Raw genomic sequence first — 22989 nt, forward strand, 5'->3', positions numbered from 1 at the left:
AGCTATGTTTGTAGCTCTCCTGACCATGTGAAAGGGGATCTCAGATGTAAGGGTAAACCTTCAGGGGTCCACACTGTCTCCCTAGCCTTTGCTGCAGAGGAGGAAGTACCAATGACAAGTGGAAACTTTCTACTGCTGGCTGATGATCCCATTGGAGTCTCAGCCAGTGTTTTAGTGTCCCTGGGGTTGTGGGATCAACAGAATTTAGATGCCTATAATTCTATCCAAGATAATACTAAAGAGTATTATAAGGACAGTGTCCAGGTGAATGGTCAGGAGACTCCTGCCATTAGGGACACTGGGGCCAGCATAACTGTGGTGGATGAATCTCTTTTCAAGGCAGAGGAGGTTGCTAGGGCACCCAAATGCCTCACTAAGTTAGCTGGAGGGCCTGAGCAGATGTGTCCCCAGTTATCAGTTCTCATCCAGTGTAATGATATGACTGTGAAGATACCCGTCAGTGTACAATGTGAGGTACCAGGAATGGTTCTGTTGGGAAATGACCTGAAAACTCTTGGAGTTGTGTCACACCCCCCCAGACCTCCTAGTAAAAGGTTACAGGAGCTAACCAGGCCTGCAAGAGAGAAAACCTTGAGAGGTTCTTCTCAGGAGATGATGAAACAAGAAATCACTCCTACTCCACTGGAGTTACTTACTGCCATAGCTGAAAAGTCAGAAGCAAAGGGGCAACCCAAGACTTCTAGAAATAAACCAGCAGAAAGCACTCCAGTGCTTCCAACAAGGACTTTCCCCCAGGTTGTCCAAAGTTACACCTGTAACTCCACCTCCAGCTGAGGCTGAGAGGGAGGTACAACCCTGTGTCGTTGAACTAGACTCTGAAGAAGAGCTAGTAGGAGGCCAAGAACTTATTGGGGATCTGGACCCTGCTGACCATCCTGAGCTGCAGTCTTTACTGGCAGAAGTTGGACCCAGCAGGGCAGCTTTTCGTAAGGGACAAAGAGAATGTCCAACTCTGGAAGGTCTCCGCCACCAGGCAGCTTCTCAGGCTGATGGGCAAGAGACTGGGAAGATGGCCTCTTCTACAGTGAACCAACTGAGTCTACACCTGGGGACTGCAAACGACTTGTAGTACCTCAAGAAAACCGACTCCAGTTCTTGCAACTAGCCCATGAGATTCCTTTGGCTGGTCACTTATGTTTCAAGAAGACCAAGGAAAGGCTCTCACTCTACTTTTATTGGCCAACGATGGGGGCTGAAGTAGATAAGTTTTGCAAGAGCTGCCATACCTGCCAAACTTCTGGTAAGGTTGGTTCCAAGAATGTGGCACCTTTAGTGCCTCTCCCAGTAGTGGGAGTCCCATTTGAGAGGGTAGGGATTGAAATTGTTGGTCCCCTTGATCCTCCAACCTCCTCAGGCAACAGGATTATCCTTGCTGTAGTAGACCATGTGTTAGGAAAGATTTCGTAATTGTAGGTAATTTTCCTTCCATGTGGCAACCCCTAAACTTTTTGCTGTTGTTTTTCACCTTGTTCTTGACTTTGCCAGAGAAGTGCAGCCTTCTGCCGCACTCCTCTGGGCTTTCGCTCCTTTCTTACGGGGAAACTGACATGCCCTTAAGACAGTCAGTACCGGGGAACGCTGTTTCCCGTAGTTTCTTTTATCATGTTGCGGCTTTAGTGCAACATGACACAAGAGGGCACTGTAAGCTAAGTTACAGCTCTCTTGGGTCTCTAGCCTTCTACAGGCCCTAGATACTCGTTTAGGATTGTATTTGATCGGTGCAAGTGATTCAGGGACGGGAATGGTGGCAGCGATCGTTTTCTTTATATTTTGAGCTCCTTTTGGCGTTCTAAGCACGTTTTCGCGCTGAACCCAAAATGGTGGCCTGGCTCCCAAAATGGCCAGACCACGAGGCTCCTTTGTCCTGTCCACTGACCGTCTTGCTCCCTTCACCTTCCCCAGGTCGAGCGACCCGGGGCCTTCCTTATTTGGGCAAGTACTTTCCCGCGAAACACGGATGCTTTCGCTGGCTTCTACATGTCTTTTGTGTGCCTCCAGGGTGTGGGCTGGGATGTCTGGTCCCAATACACATCCTGGGTGCCAGAGAGTCTAGGGTAGTGTGAATGCCTGGGACCACCGTGGTCCGTGATTGGTCCACGAATGGTGTGTGTGTTGATGAGCAGATCTCCCATTGGCTCCCCTCCGTTTTGCCGCGAAGGGAACCGTGGATAAGAGGGGGCTGGAAACACCACTACCATGTCGATCTCCTGAGTTCTCACGAACGAAGGAATACAGGAGCCAAGTATCCTGCAACCAAGAGGCTGGACCGAGGAATCGCTGGTGACCCGTTGAAGGACTCCTCCTTTGCACTGCTGTCGTCCTGTGAAACCCTTTCCTCCTTTGATCGAACCAGAAGGCCTGTACTGGTACTTCGACCTTTGGAATAGCGGGAACAGCTATTCTCGGCATCTTCATCATCTCCTGCCAGTAAGCCTTCGGAAGCGTCTCTGGGCCATCCAGTTGACTGACCAGCTTACAAGGGAGTCTTGCTCTGTAACCGCCGCCAGGTTGTGTTTTATTTCGAGTCCTTGTCACTCTCACACGCTTAGTACACTTGGCGTTCCCAAGTCTGAAGTGAGTAGTGTACATTTGGCTCAGATACACACGGCCGCTCCGTTGCCCTGCTGTGGTGACAAAACTGTGCAGGTTTCTCCGATTGGGACGTCTTTTTTCTCTACACGACGACGAGGCATTCCCGGCTCTTCTGAACCTGCCAGCTGCTGAAACTAACGTGGAGAAGCCTGGGTCTGCTTGCATCGGGGACCGGTGAGTAGTATAGCTAGGATCTGGTCGCCCTCCTGCAGTAGCCCATTGCTTTTCCCCGCTGTGTAAAAACAGCACCCTTTTGTCCGTACTCGCGCTCTGCTTCTGCTCACTGTGGAGGCTGCGCTTGAGTTGCGGAACCTGTTCTTCTTCTGTTGTGCACTAACCCGAACTGCCTGACTTCCTCCGAAGAGCTTCTCCTTTTGCCTGTTGGCACCAGCGTGTGCAGGTACTTTGAGCACAAGGCTCCACTCTTCGCAGGGCTCGGACTTCCATCTAGTTAGGTGCCTCTGAAGGCGAACTGAGTCTAAAGCATTATCGCACTGCCTGTTTTCCTTCCCTTTCAGGTGGACTACACATTTCGTGCATATAACGCTTGCGACTGTCGTATTTGTATATATATTGTGTTGATATGGTATGTGTTGGCTTAATATTGTGATATTGTGATTTTCTCGCTACGGTCATTGTTTTAAAGGCCTTAAAATAAATGTGTATATATTTTTGTTATAACAACTGTTTGGAGTAGTTTGTAAGTGATCTTGCTTTGTGTGCTCATTGCGGGCTTTCAGTCACCCTCACCCCTCTTGAGACCTAGTCTTGACCGCCGCGATCGCTACCTTGATTGGTCTGGCTCGTCCAGAGGTTACCCTGTTCCAAGTAATTAGGTTGGCCTTCTGAACTTCTGCGCCACCAGGACAGAGTTCAGAAATCCGTCTTAACACCATGCTACTAGGTACCCTGAGGCAATTCCTATGAGGACTGTTACAGCTCAGGCTGTGGCTAAGGCCCTCCTTGGTATTTTTACCAGGGTAGGGTTTCATAAGGAAGTAATCTCTCACAGGGGGTCACATTTTATGTCCCACTACATGAAGGCCATGTGGAAAAACTGGAGTTACTTACAAGTTCTCAACCGCATACCACCCTCAGACAAATGGGTTGCTAGAAAGGTTCAACAGAACCATGAAGAGCATGATAGGTGCTTTAGAAGAACCCCTTAAGAAAAAGTGGGATCTTCTACTGCCATGCCTTCTCTTTGCTTATAGAGAAGTCCCTCAGGAGGGAGTAGGTTATTCTCCCTTTGAACTTCTTTATGGCCATCCAGTCAGAGGTCCATTGGCCCTGATTAAGGAGGGGTTGGAGAGTGCTCCTACCCCCAAGCCAGTCAGAGTGACTGACTATGTGATAGGTCTCCGGAGGAGAATGTCATACATGATGGCAGAAGCTAGTGATAACCTGAAAGCTGGACAAGCTTTGGTCAAGCATTGGCATGATCAAAAGGCTAACATGGTTGAGTTTACTCAAGACCAGCTAGTTCTCGTTACGATTCCAACAAGGCAGAGGGCCTTGCAAGACAAATGGATGGGACCCTTCAAGGTTGTGGGTAAACTTGGAGAGGTCAACTATCTGGTGGGCTTGGGCAATCCCAAGGAGGCTCCCAGAGTCTTGCACACCAACAGACTAAAGGCTTATGTCTCCAGACCTGATGTAGGAGCTTTGCTTCTAACTTCAGCAGAAGAGGAAGAAGAGAGTGAACCTCTCCCTGATCTCCTCAGAGGACTACCTTTGGATGAAAAGATTGAAGGAGTTCATCTCTCTTCAACTCTGACACCTGAGCAACAAGAAGAGTGCAAATCTATGTTAAATCAGTTTGCCTCTCTGTTCTCACTTTCACCAGGCTTGACCCCTTGGGACCAGCATGATATACTCACTGGTGACTGTCTGCCAGTCAAAAGCAGAGGGTACAGAATGTCAGAACATGTGAGATCCCACATCAAAGGAGAGGTCAGCAAGATGCTGGACCTCGGGGTATTAGAGCCCTCTACTAGTCCATGGCCTAGCCCAGTTGTGTTAGTACCAAAGGCAGGATCCAAATAATTGAGATTCTGTGTGGATTATAGAGCTCTTAATGCAGTCACCAAGACTGATGCCCATCCTTTGCCAAGGACAGATGAGCTGGTGGATAAACTTGGTGCAGCCAAGTTCCTCAGCACTTGTAGTCTTAATCTTTTTGCAGTGCTCCCTAAGGGAACTGCACAGGATTCTGCCTAACAGTGGAACAAAACCAGGGTTGGTACGCTGCCTATTTCCTTGAGGTGCTTGAACAAGTTCTGCAGGAAGGATAAATTCAACATGGTCACTCTTTGGCAAATCCTCCAGGCCCTTCAACATAGGACTGCATGGTGTCACTCTATCTTCAGGATGCTTATTTTCATGTCCCTATACCTCCCACATACAGGAAATGCCTGAGGTTCGCCATTGGCAGTTCTCACTATCCATTTCGAGCTCCCCTCTGCTCTGAGGGACTTCACTAAGTTGATGGTAGTGGTGACGGGGAATCTAAGGAGGGGAGGGATTTGCAGCGTTCCCGATCTAGACAATTTGCTGATCAGAGCTTGTTCCCCTGACTAGGTTCTGGAACATCTCTACAGCACCTGCCACTCTCTCCACAAACTCAGCTTCTCCTTCAATTTCAAGAAGTCCCAGATGACACCTTCTCAGAAGCTGCAATTTACTGAGTGGTCCTGGATTCTTGCTCGGGGAAGGCTTTGCTACAAGAGTTGAGGGCTCAATATATCTTGCAGATAGTAATGAGATTTCAGAATGCGTAATATCTACCGGCATTCGACTTTCTGAGGTTGCTGGGCCTCATGGCAGCCTGCATTTACCTGTTGTCAGAAGCCCGTCTAAAGATGAGGTCCCTCTGATCCCAGTGGTCACAGTTCGGCCCGGACTGATTGACCTTCTTCAGGTAACAAGTGTTAGGAATGTTTTTCTGAAGTCCAACTAAGGGCTTTGTAAAACCATACAACTGGGACAGTACAAGACTCCACTCGTAGTATAAGGCTGTACCACCTCACCTGAGTATATGGTAGCCTAGACAGAGTAGCAAGGCTTATCTTAGGAGGGGAGAGAGGGCTGTAGAATCAGTACAAAGACATTGTAGTACACATATGGTCCAAAGAAGCACTGAAACAATATGTATTGTAAAAATAAAGGGTTTATTTAAATACAAGTAGACCTAGGTAAATCTTGGGTAAATGAGTACCATCACAGATCATATAAACACGTTATAAACACAGACCAAAGCATATACCTTGTTCAGAACACTGATAAGGTCTGACTTACCTAGAATACTCTTATACACATTTAGTATAGGGCACATCTATTCATGGGGAGTAAAACCATAAGTTACTTTCGGATTACTTTACAGTAATTCAAGGGTAGTAGACCCTGCCAGTCATGCAGTGACATTCTGTTAAGAAATCACGTAATCAACCAACCCTGTTATTAGAATTCATTTCTGAATAGTGCAACACAGATTCAAGGAACAGTATATACCTTTAACTATTATTCAGGATAACACACAGTTATACTAGGTAAGTAAGACCTTTTGGGTGTAATATACAATTACAGTTGCTTTTCAGCTCAGTGGAACACAGACTGAGGTAAGCAATAACTCTTTAACTTTTTTTTAGATGGCACACAGCTAACTCAAGGTAAGTAAAACCTTGATACTTTTAAAAGAAGCTAATAGCGGCGTAAAGGTATGTATAGAACTAAGACTCTTTTAGCATCTGTATAAAACGGACCAGGGAAAGCAAACCCCAGTGTTACACGTTATGAATGACTCAATGTTATTCTAGGTAGGTAAAACCTAAGGCAGACCGATTCTAAACAGGCTATACAGCAAGTTAGGGGAAGCAAGGTAAGATAACCTATATACTTTTCAGAATAGCACAACATACATTCAAGGTAAGTAAGAACTTTTGAAACTGTTCAATCTCAGAGTTAGTTACCAACAAACTCTTTCACAAATAAGTACTTTTAAACACTTGTTATAATTTTCAAGGCAGAATCCTTTACTAATCCAGTCCTTCCCTATTCTATTGCATGAGTTCAAACCGGGCTGAGGAGGGACCCTAGTGGTCTAGGAGCCAGCTATAGGCACGGTGAGATAGGGTTCTGTTGCAGGCAAAGGTCAGTGTCCATGTGGAAGACTGTTCAAACACGTAAGTAGTTAACTTGTTAGTTAGGGTCCAGGGACTTCTGAGAAGACACCTTAGGAGGACTCCAGCAGTAGGCCTTGGTAAACTGGATGAGAGGACTCCCAGTCACAGAAAACTCCCCAAAAGCTTTACAGAAATCACACAGGCTTAAAGTAAGTAAATACCCCAGCCAATACAGTACATCAGCACAAAAGAAGAGTTGCAGCAGATGAGACTTCAGGATCTGCAGACAAAAACCTGGTCGATGGATTCCTTTGTCATGAAGACGAAAGACATGGCTTTGGAAGGGAATTTGCAGGAGGGAATCACAGGAGAAGGATCCAGGCAAAAGTTTCTTTGTGGCTGGATGTGGCCCTGTGGTTTTGGCACCCTTTTCAGGAGCCAAGACTGAATGTTGCAGGTCGGATTCTCATTGTTTGCAAGATCCAGCACTCTGATGAGGGGACTTTTAGGACTCCAATCATGTCTCTGGAGTTCCAGCAGGATGCCACCAGCTCGTTTCGGTACCGCACAATGGCTCGAGGCCCCAGTGTATTGGGGTATTGCAGCTCCGCAAGGTTGCAACACGACGTGGGATGGCTCAAAATGTAGATCTTCTTGTGTCTAGTGGATCACACCAGGCTCTGGGTCATCTGTTTCGGGATCCCCAGGTTGATTGGAAGGAATGGTTACAGCAGGCTACGGTTACACAGGCTCTCCGGTCGCTGGAAGTCGCTACAGCCTTCGTTTCTTCATCCTCCTCTTCAGTTTCAGCTCCAGTGGTTGACTTGTCAGCAGCTTCCAGTTTTGGAGTATTTAACAGGAACTACAGCACAAACTCTGCATTCTCCTCACATTTTACATAAAAGGGCGGTCTGGCTGTCCAATCAGGTCATCCAGCCCCCCACTTGGAGTTGTTCCCTTTCAGGCAAGGTAGAAGATAAAGGGCCGTGGAGTTTTGGTCTTCTCCCTCGCTTCCGGCCTTTCCAGACACTCCAGAGCCTGGACGGGGAATCCACAGTATTCCCGCTGAAGAAAAAAGAGCCACTGAGGTTGGTCCCTCCTAGAATGGCAGGGGAAGGCCTCAGAAACAGCAAGCACACAAGAAATGGTGAAAAAGGAGCCCACCACTTTAGGAAAATGGTGCCCCTTCTGTCTTTTACTGTGGCTGAATTAGCAACCTGTGAGTAATAAAGACTAAAAGTCATAAAGGTAAAACCACTGCCACCAGCCATTCATGTAAAACCTTGTAACAAAATGTTACCAGGTAAGTAAGAAAGGGGATACATTGTATCCCCCCAGCACTCCACATAAGATGGGGTGTCCTAGCATACTATATGAAATGTAAAGGGGGATGAAAATCCCTCTTTACTACTTGGGAACTGTAGTTAACCCAAGTAAAGAGACCAGGAGAGCCCAAAAGGGGCAACCCAGCGTAAGCTCAAAAGTTGTAGGAAACTAACTTCACCATACACTATGGAGAGACATAAAGAGTACAAGACTGGGCAAGAGGGGGGGAAAAGAGTCCCCTTCACCTAGGGACAAGGTAAAACAGTTACCTAGTCAAATCAAAAAGTTCTGGGGTTGACACAGGTCAGGAGGATTTATAATTGATATGAAAATCTTACCTAACACCAAGCAAGGGTACACAGGATCTCCTTTGGTGGTCCTGCAAGGAGAATGTGATGATGGCATAACATTTTTGGCAACACTGGCTTACTGTCATGGATGCTTCCATCACTGGATGGGGACCTGAGCGATCTGAGAACGAGCAGACCTTTGTCTCCTGCAGAATCAAGACTACACCAAAACCTTTTAGAGCTGAGGGCGATCTAGACTGGAGTTGGTGGCCTTTTTGCCTTCCATCCAGGGAAAGAATGGCCTGATAATGATGGCGAACACGGTGACCATGCATTACCTCAACAAGAGAGGAGGTGTAGGGTCACAGTCACTAACTTTCTGCAGGGAGGCAATGCAGCTCTGGTTTTGGGCTCTACAAAACGGGATCTATGATTTTCCACCTAGCGGGGGTAGAGATACAATGGTGGACGCTCTGAGCAGGCAGGGCACAATCTCCCACAAGTGGGATTTGGCTCAGGAACTCCTTTGAGATCTTCACCCTAGTGGATCTCTTCACATCCAGTATCAACGGGAAGTGCGACCTGTTCTGCTCTAGGAAATTTCCTCCGAGAGGAGCTTAGGGGAACGTGTTCATAGTGGACTGGAAATGTCCACTCCTGTACATGTTCCCGCCAGACCCTGTCATCGGGAGGTTGAGGATGATTGGGAAATCCATGATGCTGATTGCTCCTGCCAGGACGTGGTACCTGGACCTTCTAGACATGTCCATATGCCCTCCATTCCGTCTTCCCCAGAGAGTGGATCTACTCTTGCAGAAGGGAGGACATCTTCTTTATCCAGGAATCGGAACACTGAACCTTCATGCCTGGTTTCTGAAAGACAAAGATATAAAGATTGGGACCCCTCCTGGGAAGATGTTATGGCGGTGTTGCTTTCGGCCAGAGGACCAGCAACTAAAGCATTATACCTCTGCCATTGGAACACTTTTTTCAGGTGATGTAGAGCCAAAGATATAGATCCTTTCTCTTGCAATACCTGCAGTACTTCTCTTTTCCTGCATCTAGCCTATCGGGGGCTGCAGGTGGCTACCGTTAAGGGATACTTGGCAGCGTTATCCATTTTTAAACGCACACCAGAACAAGGCTGTTACTTTAAGATGCCTATTGTAATACAATTCTTGAAAAGAAAGGACTGACAAATACATTCCACTGGTCCCCTTTTCTGGTTTCCTCCTGGGATCTGAACTTAGTTTGTACACTTCTAATGGGGGCACCTTTTTAGCCGCTTCATTCGTGTCCTCTCAGGTTACTAACCTGGAGAACCATCTTTTTATTGGCCATCACATGTTCTAGCGTGAGTGAGCTACAAGCTCTAACATGCAAACCACCTTTTACTGTATTCTCTAAGGCTGCAAGGAGAATGTAGTTTTGAGGGTTCATCCCTACCTTCTTCCTTATTGTTGTATTTTCCCTTATGTGAGGCAGGCATGGTATCAAGAGATGCACACAGACACAAATGATAGAGTTTCCAAAACCTTATTTAGTTAGGGCCAGTTATGTATTATCTCAACCCTTCTAACTCTTAAGGTGGGAGTATTCTCGACCATAATGCAAATGAAAAGGTAGTCTAAGTCTGTCAGTCATAAATAAAAAAAGTCTGTCTGTGTCAAACCTATGCCTGCCCTCAAGTCTATAGAATAACAATGTGCAGGGGACTGGTCAAACTCCATGTGTAAAAGTAAAATAGGATGACACTGGAGCTTTTCCACAGCTTCCTTCACCAAGTTCAAAACACTCAGGATGACCAAAGGTGCTACCAAATTAAAATGTTCACAACTGCTTTTTACGGGCTTCTCTGGGTTCCCTTCTCCCAGACTCAAAAGTCCCTTTGGGTCCACTCCTCTTGGTTTTCCAATGTTCACCTTTTAAAGGGTTCACACAGTACACTTTCAAACGGTTTCATAAAGTTCACGTCCTCAAATGGTTTCCTTTTCCAAACTGTTTAACTTTCTTTGCAAATCTGTCAAAATAAAGTTCAGTTTATTTCTTCAGGGGTTCCCTTCCCTGTACTTCACAACGTTCTCCTATTCTTTTCACACTTCACTTATTTGGTGGGGTCTTCCTGGGACGTGGCGTAGTTGTCGGACTGCACGGTCCACCTGTTACAGGACGCGCAACCCAGGACGCGGTGCTTAGTTTCACCCCCTCTTGACAACCCAAAGGCTTTCATTGGTCTCCAACCCTTCTGGGATTTTTCTCACACTTTGTTTTCCTCGCACAGCTCCCCATCTGCCGTTTCATACTGACAGTCTTTCTTAATCTTTCATTCATTGTGGCTTTAGAATATAGATACATTCCGATTATCCTTAAAGGTAAGAGACTTTCGTGAATGCTTTTACCCAAGCACAACCACTGTGACACAAAGTTTCCTACTTCAATTAATTTCTTGTTTTCTTTCTCTACTTTTCTATTGCTGCTTCTGTGCCTCTAGCACATAGGACTTTGCTTTCTTTCCGGCTTTCTGACACCCTCTTTATTTCATTCTGTTTCTTTTTCTCCTTTTATGTCTTGCATAATTTCTTTCATTTTCCCTTTTCTGTTTGTGGTACTTGCATGCTCATTCTCTTTAACTTCTGCTTTTCGTACCGCTCACACTCATTTTATTTTTTCTTCTGTGCCAGTTGCACACTTTTAACTTGAGGGAATTCCATCATCGTCGCCCGATTACCCTGCCTCTGCCCTGGCTCCTTAATCCTCCTTCATCCCACCTACATTACCACCCTTGTTAACACTTCCTCCTGATCTCACCACTGTCTTCCCCTTCCCTCCCGCCCCTCTTGGCGTAGATTGTTAGCTTGTCACCTTCAAATCAAGCCCCCGAACCTCCTCCCGACCCCTCTCCTCTGTTGCATTCCTTCGAGGGCCCCTCAATCTTGCCCCTCTGCCTCCCCACCCCCCAGGCTTGTTCCCATCCGGGGAGGAGGTCTAAATCGATGTGCTGGCTCCACATCCTCTTCTTCCAAGTGCATAAGTGATAAGTCTTCCGCACATGTTGTAGCACGATGCTGCCTGCCCCCCAGTGTGAAGAGAAGCCCAAAGGGGAAGGTCAATTTATATGGAACATGTTTGGCCATCAGAGCTTTCGTGTTACCAGGCCCATCACCCTCCTTTTCTGTAAAGTGGATAATGCCAAGTCCTGGAAGTGCTGGATTTACGAGCCATTCACTGATAAGTTCACTTGGCCCTGAGCCGCCCGCTGAATGTTCTCCTTCATTTCATACAAGGTTAGGGCGACCAGGACATCCCTCAGTCTCATTCCTGGCCCGACCTCTTGGGACCCACTCTGTGTATTCGGTCGATCCTTATATCCTCCAGTTGCGTGTCCAACAGCAGGTTCCCAAAGCATTGTTGGATGGTGCCCTTGAGCTCTGCATCTGGTACTGACTCATTGAGGCCTTTCACCGGATATTCGATTTGTGAGAATGGTTTTCCAAGTCTTTGGCTCGTATTTCCAGGTTATGGGTGGCTCTTGCTACTTGTTCGAGGAATTCGCTGTTCTGTCTTTCCTCCTCTGACATTTCTGCTAGCCCCTGTTTTGTAACATTCACTCTGTCCCTGAGCCCTTTCATCTCCTCCCTCACCTCCTTTAGGGAGCTCCTCCGTTCTTACCTCATAATAGTAAATTGGTCTTGGAAGGGAGCCAACATTCTCCCTGCCATGTCCTTGAGGCATTCTTTCAAATCGTCCTTGTTGAAGGCCATGTTGTGCGAGTCTTGAACCTTCTCTCCCCTCTCCTGGTGTTTCCCCTCTGCTGTCTGAGATCCTACCTCTGGGCGCTGTCTCCAGCAGCGCTCCAATTGACCCCCTACAGGCTCTTAGGGAGTTTTAAGCCTGGCTGGAGTGTTTTTCCTGTTTGGCCCCTGGCATCTGGAGCGGACCCCTGTCTGCTCTCGCGTCCTTCAGGTGATACTCCTACCCCTGGCTCTTCTTCTCTGTTGCCCCAACCCCAGGGCGGATCTCTCCTGCCCTCTCTTGGGTTCAGTGCTGGCTTTGCTATTATTCTGCCTGCATCTCGTCCCTCCGGGGCCCCGACCTGACCTCTGGTTCCACTTCCGCTCTCCCTTGGCTTGGCTGCCTGCCCCTAGTGGCCCCGGGGAGTGAGATGGTGCCTGTCTGTTACGTTGCCTCTGGGCCCTCCTTGTCGCCTCCTCTGGCCGCCTATTTCTCCGCTCCTGGTCTTATCGGTCTGTTTGGGGCCAGCGTCCCTCTGACCAACATCCTCCTTTCCAGTCTCGCCGGTGCCTGGCCAGGGAGAATTCCCCCCCCCCATGTCGCTCAATTTCAGGGGTCCACAAGGTAATTCTTCAGTTCTGCCCTCCACCCCTGCACACAAGTTCACTGCAATGTTTCTGGCAGGACGCGCAGCACTCCTTCACCACATTCCGCCATCAATCTCTGTGGGTCCCCTTTTCCCTTCTCAGCCAGTCCCGTTGTTTTTCTTGAGGTGTGGGCAAGAGGGCCTCAGTTCGGCAGACCCTTCCTCTGTGGGGTCTGCAAATGTATCCACCCCCCAGACATTTTCTTGCTTCTTGGCCGACTCCCAAGCCCTCCAACTGTGCCTCACAGTTGTGGCGCCCGTGGGGGCATGTGGGGGCCGGGGCTCTTTGCTCCCACCTAGTGGAGTTGGCAGGTCAGGGAGCTCTCCTATCCGCTCTTGCAGACAGGAGTGATGCCGCTGCTTGAACCCGGTCCAGAGCGCTGGGGGCATCCCCCTGCTTGCCCCTCATGTCTCTTGCCGTGTGCACAATAGCCTGCCTGGGGCTCTTGCCCTCTCCTCACCTGCTGGCACCAGCTCTGCCCCTGCTCTCTTCACAGGGCACCTCCGCTCCCCGCAATCTCTGCTTCAGTCTCAGTGCAGTGCTTGCTGTATTTGGGCTCCGGAGGCTAATGGACCGCCTCACTTCCGTGGCTGCTGCACATCCGCCCCCACGGGCCTCTACTTCTCCTAGGGGGGGGCCTTGATGAAATCGGCCGCCCCGGACTGGCATGTGTCGCCTCAGCACCTCTCGTCGGCCCGTCCCTAGGGTTTGCTGGTTACGGCTGGTTGCATTCCTCTTCTGACGGTGATAAACCGCTTCAGGATTGTACGCCGCGCCAGGCTCGGGGACCTGCGCAACTTGCTTCAGTAGGCCTGGGTCGGAGTGCAGGACGACATCCCAATGACCTATCAGTAAAGCATGAAAACAGTCACAATGTCCCCTCAAACAAGTATTATTATGGGAGTGGAGACGCACTCACACAGATGCTAGGATCTTCCCAACTCTGTACCCTCCGTTTCTTATTCAGCCTTCCATCTTTCTGGACCCCCTTCTCTAAACAGACTTACCAGGGTAAATCGCAACTGTGCCCCCAATGCACCGTGGGTGCCATAGAAATATCTGGGAATGCAGATCTAAAGGTCTAACCATGACAAAGAGTAACCTCCTACGGACTCAACCTGTACCTTTTTAAACCATAACCACTAGATGTACCTAAATCCTTGGCCACAAGATAAATTCCACCAAGTATGTCCCCCATAACTTTGGTAGCCATAAATTGTGCCCTACCCATCACCACTCTGAACAGTACAAGGAAACGGTCACTGACCCAATATTGACTACAATTCACACCCTCACTCCTATCTGGCTTAGTCTTTCTCCATGCTTCACAGATCAAGTTCTGCCAGTGGCTGGAATCCACCTAATACACCTTCAAAACACAATCCGGTAAACCCGCTAGTCTAGGTTATGTTATATGGCATTTGTGTAGCACCCACTGCCATTGGTATGGCCTCAAAGCTATGGGTTGAACGTCCTTCGGAGGACCGTGGTCCAAGATGTGAAGTAGGATTCTAAAATGCATGTGTGCATTTTTAGTTGGCACAAAGGTAGGTAGGCGTTGGTTAGGCATGTAGTAGAGTCAAGGAGACTGCTTGTGTGCAGCTGGACCATATTTCTCGTGGGACACAGCTGCATTTTATTACACTTGGTGATTGGAAGTGGTAATGTGTATGGGTGGGTGGAGTCAATCCATGATTATCGCTGATGTATGCAGGTTGGTGCCTGTGCCCCTGGAGGGATTGTGATGGAGTACTAGACTTAGCAGTGAGTCGAGACTGCCATCTAGCTACAATGAGATCCTGCAGATCTTGTCTTAATGCTTGACTGGAATGCTTAACTAGACAGTACCAACACCTTCCCCCATGGTGATTCATCAGGTGCCTCTTCTTTTCTTTCCATGATGGTAATACTTCACCCAGGAGATGGAGTAGGTCGGTCAGGATGCACAAAGGAGAAGCCAGGTTTTGATAGCGTTCCGGAAGGCAAGGTGATTCTCTATGCGACAAATGGTAAATAGGATCGAGTTCCAGATAGTGGGTGCTTTGACTGAGAAAGAAGAACTCCCTATTCTGGTTCATTTCGCCCCTGGTATGACTGAGTTGAGTGCTGCGCCTAATCTCAAGTTTCCGTTGGGCCTATAGATCTAGAGTTTGTGTTTTAGGTATTCTGGTCCTTTTCAGCTGGTCTCTGTGTACTTCTTCCGGGAATCGTCCCCTTAGTTCTCGTAGCTCGGTCGGTGCACAGTCCCTTATGCGACTTTTGAACTGGACTCAAGTGTCTGCCTTCAGAGACTCTCCTTCGTTGTTCTCAAAGCTTCTCTGGGCTGCTTCGGCCAGCCGGCCGCTGCGCCTTGCACCCTCCTAGTGCGCAACCCACTGGCACTCTTTCTCTCCCCAGCCACACCTCCTTTGGTGTCTATGGTGCTTTTAAGCTCTCCGGGACCTGCTGAGAATAAGCTTCCATGATTGGTTGTGCCAGGGCCACTCCTCATGTGGGTTGGTTCACTCGTCTGCTCATTCTTAACAGGCGATTAAGCATATGGAAGGCCAGAAACAAGCAGCCATTAGTAACCAGTGTAGCCCCTAAATACCCTACAAAGGTTTTAGTAAGGGGTGGTGGTTGACTTTTATGCCTTTCGTGATCCCTGTCCCCATAAGGGTGAGTTGCTTCCAGAGGGATACCATCTACCCTGTCCCCTAGGGGATGTTGAGCGTAGCGGGCTCGCCTCCCTAGTACCAAAGGGGATGGCAAACCCTTGGGGAGAGGTGATGATCACCCCGGATTTGTGTCATACTTTCTCTTGCCCTCTGTATTTTTCTTTCTGTCTTTTTCTCTCTCTTGGCCTTTCAGAATGTATATTGGATCACTTTTTTCATTTGAGTATTACAAAGTGCTTTGGCAAGAGAGCTGTACAGTGTGAGAAACCTGAAGGTGTCTCACCCGCTAGTCCCCGGACATCTGTCATCCAGGTGGCCAGGCCATCGCTATTGGAACCAGGTCCTGGGGGTGGAGCAGTGGGGGAGGATCACCTGGATGGGGGGGTGGTCTTCGGGGAGTGGAAGTGGGACCCTGACAGATGAGACGCGGTATCCCCTTCCTTGTACACATTTTCCCCATCCTAGCCCGTAGGATATTTAGAAGCTCTATCCTCCTATCCTTTCCGACACAAACACTTTCTTACACCATGAAAGATAACGGACTAACACCAGAGCCGTTTACCTGACACGTCCCAACACAAGGGTCAGGTAGAGTCAGGCAATTGACAATAACTACACACACCTGACGGCCCTTTCCCTTCCCCACAGGGATAAAGAGCAGAGCATGAGAGTACACTTTGAGCATGGACAAACGCACGAGCAAGCAGCTATTCCAGGACGGCAGTTCAAAAGGAGAAGAAAGGCAGCAAGACCAGAAAGGACAACAAGGAGGGAGGTGCCCTTGCCCTTTTCGCCCCAGACCTGCAAGCCTCTTTGAAAAGAATCATAAGACAGGGAACTACAGCTGACGCGTGGTGTAACAGATGTCAACGGTGCACAGGACTCTCCTGCACTGATAACCGAGGCGGGGAGACACGCTTGCTACCGTGGTACAATCCTTGACTCCAGAGACAAGAAACGACAAGGAGTTCAGCACAGCCGGTGAGTCGGAGGCAGAACCGATAGTAAACCGGACGGTGTTGAGCGAAGGTTGCAAACAGCAACATGATATGAACAAAGAACTTGTGTGCTAATGAACTTTTAAAGCCCAGGGAAAGACCAGCTGCAGAGTGGTCCAGCACCACGTGTGCACCCATTCGAAAGAGACTGGCTGGTCCCCTTTTCTTGTGAACATTGAGTTAAGGTGATCATACAAGGGTCGAGCAAAATCCCTTGCACAATGGAGTCCTTAACCCACTACCAAAGTCTTTTGGCTGTGGGAAACGCTGTGCTAACGGTAAATGTTTGAAGCTTGACTGGGGGCTGGAAAAAGCTAAGGGAAGTACAACTAAGTGAACTGTGTTAAACTGGCAAATGTGAACCCGACTGAGGGAGGCCAACGTTGCAAAAAGGATCGGAGCCCAGTTGAGGGGATCCACGGGTGAAAGGAAATCACCCAACTGGAAGATTACTGAAGGGAACTTTTATTTTGTTGTTTATAGCACATCCGGCCCTCTGAGGCTTGGTGTGAAAGAGACTTGGCCACAGAAGCCCCTGATATTTTGGAAACAAACTGTAAGCTTGTGCTGGAGAAGCCCAAGAGTCTGCTGTGCTAGAGTCCCTCCTTGTCCCGTGCTAGAAATGTGGGTACGGGAGACCCAAGTTATACCTTCCTTACTTATTTTGTGAACACTTCTTTCTTTTCTGGTGAATGTTATCCCACACTATTTTGTAACGGTGAGGATTGGCAATGTATAGGCCCTTTTTATTTCTCAAGACGCGACTAGGACTGCCTTAATAATAATAATAATAATATTTGATTGTTGTAGCTTGCTCCCATCTTAGATTTAGGTTTAGATTAGGTGTTTTTCTCACCCATTTATACAGTTTTAATAAACATCCTTGAACTGTGATCACTTGTGTCTGTCTTTACTGTTGCCACCATGAGTTCCTTACAACAGAGATATAAAGACATTACAGACTATGTAAAACAGTTTGTCAACAATGAGGTTATCATTAGAAACGATGAGGACAGTACAAAATTATCTGAACCAGAATCAAGCTGGGAAAGGAAGTCACTGTAAAGCAGTAAGACGGGAAGAAATATGTGCACAAGTTGGAAGTTGGGGGACAAAAGGCTAATAGCCGATTTGGGAGGAAAAAGAACATAAGCGGGGAGACCAAGAAGGATCGGTTAAACCCAATGCTGGCAGAATAAATCAGGACATCTTTAGGAGTCTTAGTGGCATAAGAGGGGCAAAGTGGAAATAAGTGAGGAAAATGTGATTGATCACAATGCAGTTGCAGTCAAAGAGAAGGTGAGAAAAACAGACGGGCAGTGGAAGGGAGGTCGGTGTGACTGGAAGTGCAGGAAAGAAAATCCCTATTTTCAAGGAGTTTGTGTGGGAAAGCATTCAGCTTGTAATGGTGGACATACAATTTGAAATGGAGTGCAATTACTTGGTGAGGGAAGAAAAGGAAAGTAAAATCTGGGTGGAGAAGGGGGAGGGTAGTCTGCATAAAAGTGGCAACTTTGACCAAAAGATGCAACAGCACAGAAAGGAGTAATGGGAGAGAGAGAACAGAACAAAGGACCAATATTTGAGGAGCATCACAAGTTGAAGAGAAGGAAAGGTATTGATAGTACAAGACACCAAGTAGGAATGAGCCGTGAAACAGAGCAACCTGAGATACCAAGGGAATAGGATGGTGCACTAAGGGGTGCATGATCAACTTTATCCAAGGCAGGGGAGATATCAAGAAGTCTAAAATGTAAGATAATTTTGCATGGCAAGCAGGTAAGGGAATTTGAGACCTGAAGATTTCAGTACTGTGGGCATGCCAAAAACCAAGAATGGGTACCAGGGAGTTACAATTCAGATAATGCAAAAAATGAGAATAAATAGCAGCTCAAGAGCCCAGAGTTCGGCCTGGCAAGGGTATGTCTAACATTACAGTAATCGGTTGCACGGATCAGGAATAGATGCAAGGGGTTATAATTGCATGATTTACTCGACAAAGTCCTGCTAATACAAGGAAAATAAAATAGGAAGTAACCGTTGACAGCAATCTGTCCTTTGATTGTCAGTTGTACTGCTGAGGTGATGAATTCAGACCTGGAGCATCTGTAGGGTGTACTACAAATTGTATATCTGCAAAGGTTTCATGATCTTAAGAAACCCTTTAAAGATGACACATCTACTCATTTAAATTAATTACTCAATTGAAAATAGTGTGTGCATTACAAAGAAATTGCTCTACTTTTTGCTTGTTCCTTTGTTTTAACTACACTTCTTGGGCGTTTTCTTGGGATGCCTAATTTGTAGATTGGCTACAAAATGAGTACTCTCAGTCATTATGATATTTTGTTATGTTTTTGTGTCTCAGAACCAGGTATTTTGAACCCTTACGGTGGACATTGGATACATTCAGAATGTCTGTAACTTGTTTTCTTCAAATGGCTGGAGCTCCATGGAGGTGGAGTAAGTATTGTTTCTAAATGTGCATGTGGGGAGGGAGGGCATATTAGGAAATCCCTGTTTGACTGCTTCATTAAGCTTACTTCCATAAAAAAATGAACTTCTTTGGCAACTAAGAACATTTGCCCCTATTGACCAAAGTTTCACAAAAGCATGTTTGGTACTATAAATATACTGACATAATTAACCTGCTGATTTCTGGTAGGTAATTCTTTGGTTTGATTGGTTCAGTGCTGATTATTTACTCAATAATTGAACATATAATCAATGAAGGGTGCTCTCTTTTCTTATTATGAAAAAGGTTTCCCAGAACCAGTGTATAAATGGAGGTACCTTCCTGTATAATTTCTTTCAGTCCAATCTTTGTCCGTCAAAATTGTTGGCATCAGGTCTGGCAGTTTGCTCTGATCATAACATTTGGATGGGCAAAGTCACCAATTTGTGGGCCATTTTTTTCTATATGCAGTAAGTTTAAAGTAGACATAGCTAGTACAGAATTGGCCACGTTGACCTTGATTCATTACAAATTGCTCAGTCCAATTAAAGCTTTCTTCACCCAGAAAGTGGTAAATAAAGTTCCCCCTTTCCATCTGTGGGGTTGCTGGCCCGTTCAAGTTGGTAATGATTAATCTCTTTAATGTGTCACCTTTTTAAAAACCAATTTGGTAGACACAGGTGTCCCACTGTGGTTTGTGTGTGTGGTCATTTATTTTATTTTTGAGTTGTCGTTGATTTCCTTGCACACTACTGGAATGTTCCTGAACTCCTGAAAATCCCCTGTTTTTCTGGCTCTTATCTTTTCGTTGAGTACCAAAAAGAAAGAAGAAAACACAACTGTATTCATTGTTTACACCTTAAATGGGACAGGTTTATACCTTTTCACTTTTAGGTCATGCACTTATAAAACTCTTCTTCAGAGCAAAGATGTGGCTTTTCCCAATTAAAAAAATCCTTTTCACAATCAATCTTTGGAGAGACAAATTGTGATTATCAATTATAAAGGCCTACTTATAATACAAGTAATTTAATTTCCGCAGTCCTCCAAATGTTAAACACTGGTTATTCAGTGTCTCTTCTCAAAGAGTGATTTCAAACCTACCGGGTTTAGAATCCACATCCATGGATGAATAAGTTTATGTATTTGCATGCCGTTCAGCCATGATTGTGACCTCATGCAATAAACTGATCCTTCTGAGAGATTTTATCGTTGGTCTATAAATCTGATCTCTCACTAAAGGACAGCCTCATTCTGAGGTGTCGTGTCTGTCAAATTACCATAATGCACCAATTCAAGTTAGAAGAAAAGGTGTAAAAAAGCTGCTTTTTTGAAGGCCAGTCAAAGATTATGCAGAATAATGGGCAATTAGGCTGTGATCTCTCTTGTTTAGTATTTTGATTAGGCCACCATTTAGTGACCTATTTAAAAAACAAACAAAAAAAACAAAAAAACAGGTCTTACAAAATATCAATTTAAATCTGGTGCCTTATGCCCCAAACGAATAAGGAAGCTTAAATACGAGGCTCCGATATTGAAATTTGCCTTATTGTGTTCATAAATATCAGACATCTAGATTCCCACCAGAGGTTCACTGTGCCACTACATCTACACTATATTCTCTACAATACCCACGTGTTCAATTATCACACCATCTGATTTGGTAGAATTTGTTGCCAGTCCTCGGCACATGTCTTGTAGCGTTAAGTAAAGGTGGCCTTACCACTATCCAAATACAAATGAGACGAAGATGCAATGTTTTCTTTCAAAACACAGTACTGAAAAAGGGGTGAGTATTCCCCCTAAAATTGCGTTAACCTAGTAGCGAAATAAACCCACCATATGCCCAACATGAAGTTTGATTTTACACCACTAAACTTGTATGTATTGAACTGTTACACTTTCCAGTATATTGGGTATATTGTTAGCCCTCTGCACACGTTATGTTATCCAATATATTTACTTCACCCATCGGCACTGTAGTGGTCTTACAGTGCCTGGTCTTGTCCAAAAGGTATTGTGACCCTGCCAAGGTGTTGACAGACCTTGGACTGTAGAAAGGAAGAAGAGGTTTGGGGAGGAGGTGATCGAAAAGAGACACTAGACCATACAGTGACTAAAAACAGAGAGGTAAAACTATTGGGATTAGTGGGAGGGGATATGGTTGTCCAAGTAGGGATGTCTGTTTCTCAAATGTGATAAGTTATTGGTAAGCACGAGGACTCAAGAGGATATGGCTCAGATTAGATCAGTTTTATTGTGAGGCAATATATATAGAACCTACAAAGCATGATACTAGATGTAGTTAGATGGTAAGTATTTGCGGGATTGCCTTTAGGGGTGCTCAAGCGTGCCTTAGTAGTGTCTTCAAGCACCTGAGAATGTTGGGTAGCGTTGAGGTATTTGTCAGCCCACCATCCAACATACTAAGGAAGGTGAAATGGGTTAGTGCAGCCCTTCCGATGAGCTCCTGCCTCCCATGACCCTTATCAGGTAGCTCATGGTAATATCTGGACTTTCTAGACTGCCCCCTTTCCCTTACCTGCTAACTCTCAGATGCTTGGTTTTGTTCCTTGTGGGATACAATACATCTGAGACAGAGAGCAAGAGAGGGGATTGACAGATGACATTGTGAACTTAAGAAATGGGATTCTGCAAATGGCCTGTGTCAGGAGTGCAAGGTTGCAGGTTGTTTTGCCTTGTAAGGCTTACTCCTACTTTACCTTGACCAGTCACTAAGATTTCCTACCACATTACACTACACACACACAAACCCCATAAATGGTCACTGCATGCCTAGCCATTAGCACAGTAACACTAATCCAGACCACGACTAAGGGCTCCTCTTTAGCCCTATCTCACATTCTTATATCAGCTAAGGATCCAAAGCTCTGTAGTCCATCAGATCTTATGTTATTCCCCTAGGATAACATGCTCCGCCAAACCTGTATGTAGATTGCCCCACAGGAACTGGGTACTTAAAACCTGCACCCACCAACACATCTGCCTCTTCCTCTAATGACTCCCACCAGCCTTTTTCTTTTCTTCATTTAGAGCCATGCCTAGCGAGGACACCAATGGTGGCTATCCTAGACCACCTATATTACATTACTTTATGTTCATATTTGTTTTATTGTTGTTTCTTAAGGTACAGCAGCAAAATTGTCTCATCAATGCAACAGTAATATTCGACGGTGGTATCAGCTTCTTAACACGTTACGAGTACGTGTATCACCCGTCTCTTTGCGTATAACAACAAAACACAAAAAGAGAGAGAAACATTAAAAAGAAAACCAAGAACTCAGAATAATCATTTTTCTCGACAAATGTGTATGTCGGAGGGGGTGGTGGTTATGATTTAAGCAAACATGCAGGTGTCTCTTTGAGGCACATTGTAAGTGGGGACAGTGCAAAGCAACTATAGATATAACATTTGCCTCATGCAGTCTTTACTACATTAGATCCATCCCCTCAAAGCGGTTTATCCTCAGAGGGATGAAACATCGCAACATTAAGACTTTTCCAGGCCTCAAATGTCTCAGTTAATTCATCCTCTCTTCCCCGCATAGATCCAGCCCATGTTTTTGACGCTGCTAGGTACCAGCACTCAAATGTTTTTCCATGACATGGCTATACACCTCTTCACCAGGACACACCCTAAGTCCATGAACTTAGTTATGTGTCTATATTTGCTTGGCCTGGGGTATATTCCCAAGAGACACTCTAATGGGTTCCATTCAAACCTAACGATTCCAGCCTTTCTGCATGCCTGCTCAATACTGAAACGGAATTTGTGCACTTGATTACATTTCCAAAGCATGTGGATCCGGTCAGCCCCATCCACACCAAGGACAGGTTGAGGTCACTTGCAAATTAAATTTAGCCATTCTGTTAGGAACCACATATGTAATACATTGAGTTGAACAAGACGGAACCGTGCATTCGGGACACATTTTTAACAAAAATGAATGCCTGCTCCCATTGTGACTCTGTGATCTGCGACCCCACATCATCCTCCCATTTACCTATTGCTCGTTTCTTGCACTGACCATTCCCAGCAGGCATCCATAAAACCGGGATGTCGGTCTCCAAGATCCTCCAGGCTGTACAGTAGGGTTAACCATGCCTCCTCCGCTCCGCTGGTTCAGCA

At 46.3% G+C, this 22989-nt stretch overlaps 2 protein-coding genes across 2 annotated transcripts in view; one reads left to right on the forward strand and one right to left on the reverse strand.

The window, feature by feature from the left end:
• The window catches only part of MRPS12 (mitochondrial ribosomal protein S12), a 156309-nt gene that overhangs the window by 93032 nt on the left and 40288 nt on the right, over positions 1-22989 (forward strand). The window contains exon 4 of the mRNA XM_069644234.1: positions 18753-18847. Coding sequence (XP_069500335.1) covers positions 18753-18847 — 95 coding nt within the window. The remainder of the gene's footprint in view (positions 1-18752; positions 18848-22989) is intronic.
• Positions 1-22989, reverse strand: part of LOC138566665 (uncharacterized) — a 508561-nt gene that overhangs the window by 22425 nt on the left and 463147 nt on the right. The gene's annotated exons all lie outside the window — the stretch shown is intronic.

The sequence above is a fragment of the Ambystoma mexicanum genome, chromosome 2p (genome assembly GCF_040938575.1).
Source record: "Ambystoma mexicanum isolate Mex_15411 chromosome 2p, UKY_AmexF1_1, whole genome shotgun sequence".
NCBI lineage: Eukaryota > Metazoa > Chordata > Amphibia > Caudata > Ambystomatidae > Ambystoma > Ambystoma mexicanum.